At 35.2% G+C, this 17,000-nt stretch overlaps 2 protein-coding genes across 4 annotated transcripts in view; one reads left to right on the top strand and one right to left on the bottom strand.

The window, feature by feature from the left end:
• Positions 1-2,424: 2,424 nt before the first annotated feature.
• Positions 2,425-6,937, top strand: LOC121261880 (helicase SRCAP-like). Of its 2 annotated transcripts, XR_005940019.1 has the most exons (5): positions 2,425-2,724; positions 3,002-4,459; positions 4,577-4,709; positions 4,816-5,107; positions 6,766-6,937. XR_005940019.1 is itself a non-coding variant. In XM_041164287.1 (4 exons), exons 1-4 carry the CDS (start codon positions 2,661-2,663, stop codon positions 4,985-4,987), a joined length of 1,827 nt encoding a protein of 608 aa, XP_041020221.1. In that variant the 5' UTR covers positions 2,425-2,660; the 3' UTR covers positions 4,988-5,791. The 2 variants fall into 2 exon arrangements, 1 of the variants encoding a protein (XP_041020221.1); XM_041164287.1 differs by lacking the exon at positions 6,766-6,937 and having other exon boundaries at positions 4,816-5,791.
• LOC121261882 (nuclear envelope-associated protein 2-like) overlaps positions 6,026-17,000 on the bottom strand; it is a 36,489-nt gene continuing 25,514 nt past the window's right edge. Inside the window, exons 1-6 of one of the 2 annotated variants that reach the window (XM_041164288.1) lie at positions 9,781-10,034; positions 8,759-9,109; positions 8,480-8,587; positions 7,031-7,492; positions 6,805-6,906; positions 6,026-6,329 (exon numbers count right to left, since the gene is read on the bottom strand). In XM_041164288.1, the coding sequence (XP_041020222.1) occupies positions 6,162-6,329; positions 6,805-6,906; positions 7,031-7,492; positions 8,480-8,587; positions 8,759-8,983 (1,065 nt within the window). In that variant the 5' untranslated portion in view covers positions 8,984-9,109; positions 9,781-10,034 and the 3' untranslated portion in view covers positions 6,026-6,161. Of the gene's footprint in view, positions 6,330-6,804; positions 6,907-7,030; positions 7,493-8,479; positions 8,591-8,758; positions 9,110-9,780; positions 10,035-17,000 lie in introns of those variants that run through there. The other variant, XM_041164289.1, reaches the window with a different exon arrangement.

The raw sequence follows: 17,000 nt of genomic DNA, 5'->3' as shown, positions 1-17,000 counted from the left end.
CAAGGGTCTTTTAATTTACAGACGTGGGTTTTTCCTTGTAAATAACATATTAGTACGAATAATAAATACAATCTAGAAAATCTCTCATCTCTTCTCAAAGGCTTTCAAGTTTTTGAAAAATACTTTATTTAATCATTATTAGATTTCTTTATCAATAGAAACGAAATATACAAATTTAAGAGTCTCAAGTAGAGAAAATATAGATATGACGTGACTCTTTCAATATTTATTGAGTAATTGTCTGAAAAATTACATAGATAACAATAAATATTGTAGAGCTCAATTCATATATATGTCCCTCTATTTCACTTCAAATATAATTATTCATTTGTAAAAGGCTATAAATTCGACGGTAATTGGGATAGAAAAAATCTACTCATCTTCTATTTTCTCATCATCCTTTTATCATCCAATGATATAGCATTAAACGATATGTTCATAAGTGAAATATAATAAATAGTCTCTAATCATCTAATACCACATCATGAAATGGATAATGAGAGGATAATAAGAAAATAGATGATACGTAACATTATAGATTGGGGGTATTATACAAGAGACAATGGACGGACAGACATAACAGTGATTGGCACTTCCATATCCAAGTCCATAAAACTACAGTGTTTAGCAAAAATCAATGGTTGGCGGCTACCAGCTAGAAGTAAATTATGAAGGAGCAGACAAAGCTGAAAACTTTAAGTGGAGTTTCACATGGTCTACTTTTTTAGACTACTTTCTATCTTCCAAAAGTTAAGAAAATACACCTCATTTCATTCAATCTTTTTTGCACCTTTTCCAGCAGTCGTGTGCAATGGAATCCAGATCTAGGGAAGAAGTTGATGCTCTTATATAAACATTTCCAACTTTCAATTTCATTGTAACGAAACAACACCAAAAGGCACAAGACAAATTCAATGAAGCCGTATCACTTAAGACTGCTTTTTTTCTCAATTTTCTTTCTCACTTTTTTTCAATTCTGTAGATCAGACATGTCACCAGATGACTCTCTCTCTCTCTCTCTCTTGCTTACTTTCGGCTGAGACACAGTCAGAGAAGTAGTTTTTGATTCACCAAGTTGAAAGTAGATGGAAGCACAGTGTGTTTTTCCACATGGGGTGTAACCATTCAGGTTGTAAATTCCTATCTTAAAACCCGCAGAAAGGTGCAACCAATATTGGTAGAATGGCTAATCAGCACCTTTAGTGAATCCAAAGGCCTCAGTTGTTGTAGCTTTACACTTTACTATTTATAATGCATTTGCAGACGTACGTGTTTGGTTTTTTAACATACAAGATTTCATTTGAATACATGCAAATTAAAGCACATATACCGCCTCATGCATCCCACTACGTGCATGTGTCCCTTTAGCGGTGCAAACTGTGTGTCAGTGTCATCCCATTTATACTTTCCCCTCCTTTATTGCATTTGCCTTGTAGCTCAAAGGAAAAAGTAAAAGATGCTACTGCTCATTTCATAAAGCCAATGCACTGCAGAATATCAAACAAGATTATACCTATTTTTTATCAAGCATGATCATTCACTGATGTTGGGTTTATGAAAGATCGCTTCTCCCTGTTCTCTATACTGCAAGACCAGAGGAAGAGAGAGTGAAAGTCCAAACCTTTCTTTCTTACTCCTATTCTCTATAACCCCCTCCATGAACTCTTTGTATTTTTTCATCTATTAGTTTTGATGTTTACTGAAATGTAAAAATCTCCTTTCTTCTCATGTTTGTGGAATAGTTTTCAATACATAATATATATATATATATATATATATATATATACATATATATATATATATGAGTTTTGCTACAAATCAGCAACTATTCACATTATACACCCCACACATGACGCGGAAATTTTTTTTTTTTCATAGAAGGTGTATTTCATAGGGTGTGGGGTGGTGAATAGGGGCTGATGAGAAGAATTTTTCACATGTATATATATTAAATTCATAATACTCTTTGTATTTTTGTTTTTCCTGTTTTTAGGAAAAGAAGATAGCAAAAATGTGTTTGCATTTTAGAATTTTTGCGAGTTATTTTGGACAATTGATGCATGAATATTAAATACTAGGACTTAAATATGATAATTTCCTTTATTTGTGGTATTAGCCTTTTCCCTATTATCTTTAAAATTATAATTTTTATCTACGACTATTTTATCATTATATTTGACACCAATACATGGGCCAATGGGAATGCAAAAGGCAATGTAGTTGGAACAACTTTGACACCTTACTGTGATGCATCATCATGTGTTTGTACATGCATTTGCACATGTTAAACCATTTGCCAAGTCAGGCTGCTTTTAGAATTTTAGATTACGCTTTGGGTAAAGATATGGAAGCAAAAAAGCAGGTTTGATCCAGTCTTTCTACTGTTATCAGACAGAACAGAACATCTCCAAGTTCCAACTCCATCCTTCGTGACAAAGTAACATCTTTTCCTTATCATTACAGCTTGGTCATATTTCTTTATCACTTTTTCAGATTTTCTTGTTCACCTTTATCTTCAACTCTTTCCGCTCCCCCATCATTCTCTCGATCATCTTTTATTATAATTCGACGTGCATTGTCCTTACAGAATCGCCATTATATGCATCACACTGACAATCAGTCGGGCATCTTCCCAGTACCCAGAGGCGTCTCTCATTAATATGGCCGAAGGAGCTTCTAAATGCTTCTTCCTCTTTCTCTCTCTCCTTACTGTCTGTTCTTCTGGTGAGTAACTTCTGGGGGGCATAAGGAACATGGACCCCATCTTTTGTGATCGTTTTGCTCTTTTCAGTTTGATTTGATTTCTGAAACCATCACAGTTGCTGGGGATTTGTGAAAGTAGATCATTATAATAAACAATCACCAAGTAAATAATTTCCATTTTGCTGTAATTTCCGTGAAGCTGCATTATGTGTTCTTTTCCCCTTCTGCATCAGTACATTGCAGCTGCTTAGATTCGTGACTAACTTCCAAGAATTTGAATTTCTTTCCTACCGTGCAGGAACTCTGGTGGGTTTCTCCGATCATGCAAGAGGCACTGCAGCTTCATCACCTGCTAGAACAATATTGTTCCTCGAGCCGAACAATGTCACCCCGTCTCATATTCAGGTTTTTGTAGCAGATAAAAAGGTTTCAAATACTATATCCGACTCTGGCGGGTCTGTTGATCTCTACTTAAGTAAAAGCCTACTTGAGAATTTGTTGAATTCACAATCATCTGTTGTTTCATGGCTGAAGAGACATGTAATGCCCTTTCTTCCACATGTGAACATCAATAGCATCATAGTCAGTAGTGGCAATGACGGTTCGGTACAAAGTGAGCTATTAATGCTTTTATCTACCTTACAATCAATCCAATCAGCCCTGAGTAATCTTCATCTGGAAAGCCAAGTTAGGGTCTCGGTAGCCTTTTCAATGTCAATCTTAGAGAAATTGAATCAAACACAGAAAAGAGACCTGCATAGGATTTGCGGTTTTATTAAGAAAACTGGATCTTATGTCATGATTAAAGCCAGTATTGATATACACTTAAGCATGGGACATCAGTTTGTGCAGTCTATGATTGAAAAAGCCATCCTTACCAGTTATCTTCTTCCTCACAATGAAGTTCCAGTGGTTCTAGCCATCAAGAGCACTCCCATTCCGAGTGCAACAGAAGTAGCTCAATTCAGTGATAAGGTTTTCAAGTCATTAGAAAACAACACTCAGCTATCAAAGCAGATAGTTGGGTTTTATATAGAAGTATTATCTATGGACGATTTATTGCAGAGAGGGATTAAAAGGGGAGAGGAAGAGATCTTTCCTTCTTCCCATAGAGAACTTATAAGCAAATCCCAACTCACAACAATTTTACATGACGCTATCAACCCACCAACAGTCTTTCCCACAGGTCCAATATCAACACCCTCAGTCATCACCTCTCCAGATAACCCCACACCAACCATTGTCACCGTTCCTGCTACTAACCCTGTCACAATTACACCAGCCAATCCCGGTTCCACACCATTAACAGTTCCCTCAGCCACACCGGTCACAATACCCTCCACAAATCCTCCAAACTCACCAGTACCAATCACCAACCCGGTAACAACTCCTAGCACAGTCCCAGGGGCACAACCAGTAACTAACCCTGTAACAACTTATCCAGCCCCACCAGGAGCTGTTCCCGTCATAAACCCAGAGGTACCTCCTGCAACAACAAATGCTCCAGCAATTCCAGGACAAAGCTGGTGTGTGGCCAAGACTGGAGCGTTGGAGGCAGCACTTCAGGCAGCACTGGACTATGCATGCGGAGTGGGAGGTGCAGACTGTTCACAAATCCAGCAGGGTGGGAGTTGTTTCGATCCAAATACACTTCAAAACCATGCCTCATATGCAATCAACAGCTATTATCAGAAGAATCCAGGGCCAACTAGCTGTGATTTTGAAGGGACTGCAGCCATAGTCAATGACAATCCAAGTAAGGGCCTCCCTCAGTTTCATCGATCATTTGATCTTTTATATCTTATAGAATACAACTAGTGTCCGTGCTTCACAAAATTGAAATCATATCTGAGACCATTTTGATTATAAATAGGCACTGGTTCTTGCATTTACCTATCATCATCAGCATCATCATTGCCATTATCCTCATCATCACCAACAACGGCAACTCCAACACCGACAACAATTCCAACAGCACCATCATCGGCAGGGGCAGGTGTATCGAGGTAATCTCTTTTCTTATCACAACTCAAATCTATTCAGAATCTTCATTACTACAATTCCTGAAGAATGACCTTGAACATGTTTCTGTTTTGTCATATCCGCTTGCAGCTCCAGTCCTCCTACAGTGTTCGACACAGGTGATCCAACTTCAGGTATAATGCCAAATTTAAGCCCTCCTGTCAACTCATCAACATCTTTTTCATCTGGTTTGCAACCCTTTATTGGTTGTATTGTTCTGGTAACGTCCTTTGTTACCACAAAAATAGTTCTGCACATGTAGAGCTGCTATTACTCCAAGCACATCAATGGCTCTAGATGTCATTTCTTCCCTAGCAAATCATCTGATTGAATGGCTGTTCAAGTTGTGTACAGATCCATATATGCAGGACAGAAATTAGAGGTAAGTTAAACAATGCAGAACTATAGACTTACGTACTGCTAAGATATTTTCCGGCTTTATATCAGCTTACCTGGGCCACCAACATGTCTGCTGCTAAGCCAACATTTACAGTTAAAACTTAATCATAACTTCTGTATATAGCATTATCTTCTTTGAGAAAACTATGATTTCAGGCAATAAAATTGGATGGTGTAGTAGTGGTTCTTGATCCTGTATATGTGAAGAATATATATTTTGTGCATGATGTTGCTCAGACAAGCTTAAATGATTTTAGAATTTAGTAGGTATGATGAGTACAACAATTAGTCAAAAAGCATATCGTACATGTCCATGAAGAAATTAAAAAGTAAAATTAAACCATTGTGTGTCATGAGCATTGATTGTTTCAAAGAAAATTTCTACTAAACTATTAGTGCTAAATATATATATATATAAATATATATATATTTTGACTTTAACATTGAAGATCGAAGGCTTTGAGATACTGTTGGCAAGCGTATCACTTATTGTAGGAGTGACGCAATTTTTTTTTTTTATCGGTATACAAAATTTTATTGATCTTAAGAATAGGCAAAAGCCCATGCATACAGAACATATACAAGAACATCGCCTGAGCGTGCTAGTTCAGTGATACAAGAAATTCATGGAAGCTCATTCCATTAAAATCAATTACAATGACCAATGGAGTGACACAAATTATTCAGGAGTAGACATTTCAAGAACAAACATACCCGACTAGAACTGGTCAAAATTGACAGCTGTTGGTCCATATCATGCTTGGCAGCAAATGAACCACTACAAGAAAACTTAACCTAACACATCAATTAAAATGGATCCCTCAACGACGAGAATTCCAAACAAAGTTTCAATTGTGAGCACAACTAATGCGATGTAGAAGTAACGGTAAGAACAACAATCTAGGCTAAAATTGCATAGCAGTACCTTTAAAATTAGCATTTCTACAAGGAAAGAGGGCCTCTGTAGCTTTCCCCGTACCCAAAATAAAATAAAACTATCAGATTTTTTATACACAAGAACTGGGTAGCAAATGATATCATCTTTTTGAAAATACCACCAAGATCAACATCGACATTGAAACAACAATCTTGAAGCCAGAGGTTTCCCAGAAATTTTGTTCTTCAGCACTCATGGTTGCACTTTGTTGTTTTGCTGCTAACTGATCTCTGAGTTCTTTTAGGGCTTTGTCCCTTCGCTCTCCCATCTGATGAGGGGTAGAGATTAGTGATATAAGCATATCCATATGTAGAGAGGTATACGATATGAACGTTTTGGAAAGGATAGGACTAAAATTTATGAATGTAGGATAAATTTAAGAGCTCAAGCAACTTGCATGTTTTTAAGTTGCTCAAGACTAAAATAATGATGAACTAGCCTATTGAAAGTATGGTCTCAATCATCAGGGTTAAAAAAGGCTGCAGCATTCAACCGTGGCACTTTCTACAAGAAGAAGCATATCAGAGGCCACTTACACCTTAATGAATGCAGCCATTTAATTAAATAGAACCTAACCAAAGTAGCTCACAATAACAAAGACAAGGCCTCTAGCAAATTACAACAGTATGATTCATCTAGTCGATGAGAAATCCATATGTTGTGCAGACAGCTTTATAATTAACTTCTATTCATATGGTTTGTAATGCAAAGTTTGAAGATTGAAAAAAGTGCATCAAGATTACCCTTTGGAGCTTTCGTGTCTGAGAACGAGCTTCCTGGAGGCAGAATTCCAACTTCAACACTCTCTTTTTCAGTTCCTGATCAGCTCGCCGTTGCTTCTCTAACTGCTCCTCAAAACAGGTTGAAATGCATAAACAAAGAAGAATTGGGAACGTCAAAGAAGTGAAGCACTAAAATAGTATGCAGTTGAACAGAGTAGATAACAGGAGAGACTGAAGGTGAATGTACCTGTGACTCCAACTCCTTGGTCTTATGTTTCCAGTGAGCAGACATTATCTTAATTTCATCCTTCAGTTTTGCTATTTCTTCATCCTTAAAAATCAAAAGCTTATTAATCTTCTCGAAATTCTTTGGAGAAACCTCATTTAATAATTTCCTCAGTTCACAATCCTTGCTTACTCCAGCTTTTGCAACAGCTTGCATAATATCATTTTCAATTTTCAACACTTCATCTTTCAGTTGCTTTTGGGAAGATTCCCTGGCTTGAATATCCCTCTGTAGGTTATCCAATTGCTCTCCTAATGTAGTTACACGATCCTCATGCTCTTTCAGTGAACCATTCTTTTCCTCTAATTCCTTTACAAGGGCTAAACACTGGAGCCGTGCTGATTGAGCTGATGCAGCACTGGAATCTGCAATTGCTCGAGTGGCTGAAAGCTGTGATCTAAGGTCATCCAACTCCTTGAGACACTGCATCCCATCAAGTCTATATTAGGATTACAGAGTCACAGGATGATGAGAAACAAACAAGGTTTAGTAGAAGACAACAAAATGAATGTGATTGCATTGCAAAAGCAAGAATACTGCTAAAGATATTCAAATATGATAAATGATAATGAACAATAACTAAATCACCTAAAACCCATGATATTAAATTCAATCGTTAAGAAATACATGCCCTTAGGATATACTCTGCAACGTAGTTATTACAATCCTAATCTAGATCATAAATCTTACAATCTTATAAATCTTATAAAGAAAAGGATATTAACGAGAATCTTAAATAGTCAGGGCATATTGTTTTAAATATTTACTGAATTTGTTTGGTCACAGGAAGAAACATATAGAAGTCAATGGTCAAATCACTACCTAATTATTTGAGTTAAAACAATTATTACATATCAAATTAGTCCAATTTTATTTTGCAATAGAGAGACATTCCGAAAGGCTAAAGGTCAGATGAACTTTTCTTTCTGAGTAGAAGATATTAGATATAGCAATGTTTCAGCACTAAAGAAGTGGATTTTTCTCAGATTTCAACACCGTAAATTAAAGCACCTAAGTGATTATACAAAATAATCTCACAAATTGATGTAGTTTGTTGTGGTTCGTCAGATTGTAAAGTTACTTTATTATAAAACAGATACGGATCACATGAAGCCATGTCAATTTGTGGGATGCGTGGGAAAATGGGCTCCGCCGAAAAAGCAAAGAGAAAAAAGCCAAAGGGCATCTCAATGGATACGCATAAGGTGTGTGGCATATCTTATTACATCAAAGTAGCAAGATGGGAAAAAACAAATAAATAATGCACAACATCAACTCAGGAAAGAAAGCAAAATGACATTAATTAGTGAATGATGGCCTAAGTTCGAGGGATTCGCCGAAAAAGCCAAAACATCTTAAATTAATTAATCACAAAATTAAGAAGCTGACGACGAAGATGTGAGAGGGAACCTTCTCAGCAGTAGATGCCGAAGCCTGAACCTTCGCATTCCTCTCTTCCAACTTCTTCTCCAATCTACCAATTTCTTCCTCCATGTTCTTAGCTTTTGCCTCTGCTTCCTGCGAAAACATACCCACGAAAATAACTCAGATCAAAACAGAATAACTACAAATCCAAATCATGACCCCAAAAACAAAAACACTAAAGAAGAGACTAGTCATTGACTTTAAAGATTCAAACCACATGCACACAATATTTGAAAAAGAACCCAAAATCTCAAGATGACATGCCTGTCTTGTTAGAGTTTCTAAAGCATATGATTGCTCCCGAGATGTTAAGCGGGTCCGAACCTCCTTCAACTCCGCTGCCAACGAAACCACGTTCCGTCGGAAGCTCTGCTTCTTCTCATTCAAGTCTTTCAACAAAGGATCAATCTCTCCAGCCGGTATCACCGACGTAGCCTCCGATGCCAGCCATGACGAAGAAGACGATGGCTTCTCCTCCAAAATTGACATTTTTCTTTTGGGTATCGAATAGTGGCGGTGGATTTGTTGATAAAGACCATACAACGAATCAAGTCCTAAGGACCAGGGAATGGTGATCCATGCCACTTGCAGTGCAATCCATTATGTTTCACATATCTGCATGTAAAAACGGTAGGTGTGCATTAATTTGAGAGGTCTGCACACGTGAGATTTTTAAAAGATTACAGAAAGACAAATACATATTTGGAGGACCGGTGACATCGAAAGTACTGAAACGGATTTGACAAATTTTAACTGAAAAATAAAAATCACAAATTTGATGCCAATTCGAATCTATCTCCATGCTATTCATCATTTTCTCTGGAAAAACTGATACATTATTATTATTTTTTCTTTCTGGGAAAATCTACTCCAAGAAGATAAAGCTCATCTTTTTTCAAATACGACACATAAATGTCCCCATCTAATCAACTTCTTGAGAGAGGGAGAATGTTAGATAGAGATTCACTCCAAAAAGCCTGTCAACCTCACCAAATAAACCATTAGTTAGCGAGGGTGAGGCAATAAATGGGTCCGTGAAAGTACACACTCAGAAATTAGAACTTAAGCTGATTTCAAAAACTCGGCTTTGTGTTCTCATCGGGAAAATTCAAACTCAAGAAAAATACCCACTTTCTTTTCTAGCTCAAAAAGCTGATCCTATACTCGAGGAAAACAATGATTTCACTAGCAAAACGTTGCTTAACAAAACCAACCCACTTAATTCATTGGTTGCCGAGAAAAAGGAAAAACATAGGTTATTGAGAGAGAGAGAGAGGGCGAAATACCAGACTGTGAGCCGAACCCATTTCCAGAAACAGCTTTCCGACACCGAAAATGAATGAGCTTCCGGGTTTTGTCTTATTTCCTCTTCCTCTCTACGTCGCCGTCTTGAGCTTAAAGCTACTTCAGAAGCATTGGTGCATAATCTCATGGCACAGATTCGGCCTCAGATGCTATCAGACGATCAAGAAATGGAGGCGAATCAGTAGCGTCCAGGAGCCAACCGTAACAGCCTTTGAGATTTCGGAATTATTTTTTTTTTCCTGTGACTAAATAAAAATAGATAAATATATTACATACTAGAGTATCATGTTTTGTCTGTACCTGTATTTCTCTAGAGACGTCTTTTAGGTTCGAAGTTGTCCGAGCCTCGGGCTCGCTCGAAAGGACAAAGGCCGAGGCTCTTTTTTTTCTTTTCAACTGTCGGCGCGGTCAATCCAAATTTTCGCTTTCGCACACCACGGTTGACATTGTCACCTAAAGAACTCTTATTGTAAGATACATTTATTAATAGTATACATGTGTATCCTTATTTTAAGCAAACCATAAAATATTATAATTATATTCCAGATCAGGAAATAGTTAATTTAGGTATGATTTGAATGTAAAAATAAGTTGAGATGAATTGAAATTATTTATAAATAATAAATAAAATATTATTTTTTAATATTATTATTGTTTTGAGATTTGAAAAAGTTGAATTGTTTATTATATTTTATGTAAGAATTTAATAAAGTTGTTTTTAGATTTGAAAAAGTTGAATTGTTTATTATATTTTGTGTGAAAATTTGTAAAAGCTGTAATGATAAATATGATATGAGTTGAGGTAGTTTGTGAATTCAAACAAGGCTTATTGAAATTTCAAAATTTCAAAAATTTATTAAATCCCGAATTGAATAGAATAATTTAAAATAATTTTATATAGATTATTGTAGGGTTAGTAAAATATATTAAAAACATATAAAATGATTCAATAAGAAATAATGTGAATCTAAATAGTTTCAAGAAGTATCCAATTCATGTATTTGATTTCAATTGTCTTTAGTTTTTTGCCACTAATATTCTCTTATATGAAAAAGATAAGCGTTATTAAGTTAAAGTACATGACAATTGTGGTATTTTGTGCATAATTACAAATTTAATATAAATATTCATTATTCAATCTTTTCTTGGTTAATTATGTTTCACTGTCTTGTTTGGATACATAAATACTTTCAATCTATTTCATTTCATTATTACAATTTTTTCAAACTTTTATACAAAATATAATAAATAATTCAACTTTTTTACATCTCAAAATAATAATAATATTAAAAAATAATATTCTATCAATATTTAATCAACTCATCTAAAATCATCTCATCTCATCTCATCTCATCACACTGTCGAAACTAGCCAAATCAAATAAAGAGCTTTATGTTTTGTCTTTCAATTTCTACCATTATTATTGAATATATGGAATGAAAAAGTTAATACATATTTAATTATATTATATTCTCTTACAAGAAATTAAAAAAAAAATCATTTTTCAAATAAAAAAAAAAAGTTGAATTAGTTGAAATCGACTAGAATCGATCGATCGAAGCAGTTCCACGAACTATTAAAAAATGGATTCGATTTCGACTGATACTATCACTTCCTTTGGCAGCTCATCCCTGTTGAAAGTAGTGATGTTCCAAGTTGGTTTACTTCTCTAAAGACATCACTTGTGGAAAGAGAAGTACTGCAACTACAAAAAGATTTTATAAAATTAAATTCAAAATTGATATGATTTCAAATGATACATTAGATATACTTTACAATAAAATTAGTTTTACAATCTAATGTATCACATCAAGTCACATCAGTTTATGACTTTACTTTTAAGGAATCTCCTTGTGAAAAAGTCACGGGAGCTTTTGACATTGATGATCTATTCTCAGTGTGTAACGCCCTGTACCCAGAAGGGGTCGGAGAATTACTACCTATCACTTACCAACCTGTCTCTGCAAGCACCTAAAACCCCAAGGATTTCATAAATAGCACACAATTTTATATTATCCAAATAACCACAATACAAACTCCATAAGTCATCATTACAAAAATAACATAAACCAAATGGGTCCAAAATTTCTAATAATCTCAACGAAAACCGAACGATACATCTTTAAATCTCAATGGGTCCAAACAACTCCAAATACTTCTATTACTCAAGTTATACCCTTCTACTAATAGTGGAACTCGACTTTCTATCCATATCTAGACAAACTCCAATTTCTAATCCTAACCCCCAGCTGGGCAATCAATGTCATCTGAAAATATAAGAAGATAAATGGGTGAGTAATCCACAACTCAGTAAGCAAAGAACATATACTAGCATGTAAACATGAGCCAATTTTAGAAAGTTTGGTATGCAGAAATAAATCATTTCATTTTCATATGCACATCTCAAAATGTATTGTCAGGAAAAATCAGAGCGACTTTTAAAATCTTTTCATACTCATAAACCAATTTCATATTTAAAAACCGCTTTGGCATAACGTAACTGCACATTTTCATCTTATTATATTATATCGTATCATATCATGTCATATATCATGTTTAACCCCCGTGGTAGGGTTGTGCTATCCCCGGTGGCCAAACCAGGCAGTATCATGTTGTAAAACTTTCCATTTTTCAATCTCGGAGCCCCGAGTGTGCACACAGGAAAGAACACGTAAAAGACCACTTTGTTTCCAAAGTGAGTGCACTCATATCATATCATATCATGTTGGTACCAACCATATCACGTGAACCGGTATCATCATATCAGAATTATATTCAGAATCAGATTCAGAACAAATAAGTATACCAAAGTTTTATCACATTCATATCATATCAAAACACGTGCGAAACATATTCATATCATTTCTATTTGACAAAAAACAGATCAAAATCATTTCATGCCACATGCATAAAAATCTTAATTATATCATATTCGCTCTTTTGCATATTTCAGAAACTTGTCAAATATTGTTCATGCCTGCACATTTCATGTCAAAAACATTTCTTTTCTCTTTCATACGTATCTCATGAGTAAATGCAAAACATATACTGAGATTGTTTTTCACTTTTTCTTTTTAAAACAACATGCACATTTTTACAAACCAACCTCAGTTCATTTCTTTTTATGCAAATCTACCATTGGAACCCCGCTTACCTGGACTTCTTAGCTTTTCAAAAATTTCCTCAAAAGTGCCGAATAAATATTAATCTTCACCTACAAGATAATCACGTAAATTTCCATAAATTTTCAATAAATCTCGTATTTCGATATTCAAGCCTAAAACTTCTAAAATAATCCATTCTTTAATTCCTCAAACCCAAAATCCTCATTATTCTTGAAATACCAACATCACTTTCTAACTCATCAATATCCAACTTAATAACTTCGACTAAAACATTTAATTCTTAACTTATTTATGATAGAGATCTTACTATAATTTATAATACTAAATAATATAACTATATCAAAATCATTTTAAGTAGATGATCATACTTTTGTTTAAATCAAAAATATTCTTTTGAAAGGATTTAAAAAAGATTCGCACTTACCGATCACTTCAAAAAATTTCGTCATTATTTCCATAAAATATTCCTTTAAAATATCAGTCTCTTACAAAAACTAACTTAACAATATAAATCCACACGCCTACGTTCAAATAAAAACATACTCTGCAACTCACGTAATATACTCATGATTTCAAACCCAAAGTACATAATATAAACTCATTGAACTAAATACCCGAAACAAATAAATCTGGAACCATACTTTAAGGGGTAAAAAGGTAAAGACCAAAACACACTCTTCTTCCTATTGGTTTAACTGATATATATATATATATATATATATATATATTCCGTATATTTCCTTTTTAAGCAACTATAAACAACAACCAAACACAGTAAAAACAAACTGAGGCCCAACGTGAGCCACGACAGGAACTTATCCACGGAAGAACCGAGGCAGTGGCACCGTGGGAGTGCGACGGAAGGTGGGCTGAGGTGGTGGACTTCCCCAAAGGTGTCGCAGAGAGAGAGAGAAAGCTGAAAACGAGGGAGAGGGAGATAGTGTGAGAGAAGAGACGGAGGGAGGGGGGAAGATACGGCGAGGGAGTGTTCGAGGCTTACCGGGGGACTGAGGAGGAGTGCGGCGGACTGGGGTGAAGGGAAGTCCCCGCCGGCAGTTTCTGTGGGGGCATAGCACGGTGGAGCTCTCGATGGAGGGTGACTGCAGCGGCTTGGACGCTGCTCTGTTTTTTACAACTAAAACAGAGTATTTCGGGGCTTGCAACCGAGGCTACGGGAGTTGGGTGGCAACTCTGTGTGGCTAGGCACGGTGGTGTGGTTTGGACTGAGTTTCACCGTGGAGGGTGATGACCGAACGGCTTGGGGTGGTACGGTGGGTGATAGAAGCTATGATTGCAGACAAGAATCCTTGCTAGCACAGTAGAGGAGGTCTCGGTTTGGCCTTCTGTGAAGAGGAGAACGAGCGGCGCTTAGTCTAAGGTTGAAGATGTTTAACATATATATAAGATAAAAATAGTAAAGAGATAAAACTTAGAGGAAAAGGATACACGTACATGCATGAAAATGGAAAATAAGAACGTGAACATAAGCAACGAAGGCGTGAACTCGTGCGACAGTTTATGGAACCGTGAACCACGTGCATGGATGGCAGTGAGCTGGGTCTTAGACAGTGTCTCTAACAACCCAAGAAATGCACCCGCTCCCATTTAACAATTGAGTGATGATACCATTATACTTCCTTTACTACTGCTTTACTATCCAGTTATTTATTTTTCTTTTTACTCTTTGAATTTGGATTAAAAGTCTTAGAATATGACATTCTTACATAATTTAAAAGAAAAAAAATTCAATCAACCAACTAATCATGTAATTTAATTAAAAATATATTCAATTTTATAAAAATTGACTCAGAGAGTAAAAGAATGCCAATTTTTATAAAATTGAATTTATTTTTAATTAAATTACATGATTAGATGGTTTATTGAATTTATTTTCTTTTAGATTGTACAAGAAGGTCATGTTCTGAAATTTTTAATTAAAATTCAAATAGGAGAAGAAGAAAAAATAACTGAATAATTAAGCAATAATAAAGAAAGTGTAAGGATATCTTTACCATTGACAATTTAGACTACAACTTTTGAATCGGACTCCACCTCAAATTCAACAAGCCTATATCGAGTGCATACTTTCAAGCTATCGAGGAGCTCCATAACTTTTCATCCTATGGTAGAGTTGGTTCCCTCTTAAAAGAACCCGCAACTTGTTATCCTCCTCCTCCATCGACTATAATCAGAACGCGCGAAGGGAGGTGCTCCAACTCTACCCTTCCTCCCATCTCATTTGCCAAACCCAAATTTTGATCGTTTCCCCTTTTTCAAAATTTTCTTTCAGATTTTGGTTTTTGTCTTCCTTATAAATATATATATATATATATATATATACACACACACACACTAGCATGGGGCTACGTGCCTTTTGTATGTAGTGTCTGGTTAGAGGAAAAAAAATTCTAAAATCTCTTAGTAAAAGAATATAATAGTAACAACATTAAATAAAAGTTCTTTAAAAACAAATTATGAACACCTAATTAAAAATATCATTATTTACATAAATGAGCCAACATACAAAATCATCATTCAATTGACAAACTCGTAAGAGTTGTATACCAAAATCACCAAGTTTATAAACATAATTTTTTACATAAATTTGGTTTCACTCACGCCGCCTCAATGCGTCGGTATAAGGATCTCTAAGATCTCACTTGTTTCTATTTGTTAAATCGTCTCATCGCCTATTTTTTTAAATTGAAACAGATATTACATAATACTTGTTTCATCTGATTTGGTATTTGTTAACAGTTAAATCGTCTCATCGCCAATTTTTTTTAGATCTAAACAGATATTATACAATGTTTATTTCGTCTGATTTGATGACTGGTTTCATCCAAGTTGATGCATGTCTATTAATCCCATTATTTCAAATAAAGGCTAATCCAGATTATACATGTGAGTTTTCTACACAACTTCTAAAATTTCAAAGAGCTTCAACTGAGAAGAGGGACGAATAAAACTCATACCCATGTAATGACGAGATTCACAGGCAAGAAGAGAAATTTCAACACTGAGGAACCCATAAGTTTGTATGAAAAAGTGGGGAGTAAAAGACATTGAAAACATGAGAAAGTGAGAGAAAAGAGATTTCAACCAACCTTTGGATAAAAAGAAAGTTGTATAGAGATAAGTGAAATACCGTAAAAATACACTTTACATAGTCGGTGAGAGAGAAAAATACAAAAGAATGGGAATTTGAGAAAACAGATGGAAAAATTGGACAAAAAAATACTATTCATCCTATACAGAGCATTCAGATGCATAATTGTAATAACAATCAATTACACGGGCTTAAGTGGAATAGAAAGTGTCAAACAAAAATAATATTCATATGCCTATAGCTGTTTTTAATATATAAGGGATATATATATATATATATATATATATTCCCTTTTAGTTCCCGTTGTATCCCATATTGAGTGATAAGAGTATTGGAGTATTGGATTCCACGATGCTTGGGAACAAGAAATTATTGTTCTTTTTAATAGTTCAAATAAGACTCTAATTATATCATTAATTAGTTCTTTTGAAATATAGGCTTAGATATGGCATGAGCTTTCCGTGGAGCATTATAAATGGTATAAGAGTTTATCATAATCCAAAATGTGTAACTTGAGTCGTACTACCTATGATCGATAAGGGTAGGTATACGAGACCGCACGTTACTTGGAAATAAGAAATTCCTTCCGAAATATCCCATCACCTCCTGAGCCTTTCCAACATCAATCTAAGTGGCAGGGTTCCAAGCTCTCTTCACTATCCTAAAGTACATTAAAACTTTCTTTTGTCGAGAAGCACCTACCTCTATCCAAGAATCAAAGGAACATCAATCCAAATAGCAGGACTCTAAGCTCCCTCCACTTTCCTAGAGTATATTAGAACTTTCTTTTTTCAAGAAGCACCTACCTCTATCCAAGAATTCAAAGGACAAGGGGATTGAAGATCTTGATCATCACTTCAATACATCAGAAGCAATTCATTCTCCTACCACAAATAGACATTTCGAAGTAATTTGACCAATGAATTACTTCAAGAAATGCCTTTGTGCTATTTAAACATTGATTTGG

This window comes from Juglans microcarpa x Juglans regia, chromosome 4S (assembly GCF_004785595.1).
Source record: "Juglans microcarpa x Juglans regia isolate MS1-56 chromosome 4S, Jm3101_v1.0, whole genome shotgun sequence".
NCBI classification, from domain to species: Eukaryota; Viridiplantae; Streptophyta; class Magnoliopsida; order Fagales; family Juglandaceae; genus Juglans; species Juglans microcarpa x Juglans regia.
Note: the sequence above shows the minus strand (reverse complement) of the source record. Positions and strands in the feature narration are given on the sequence as shown.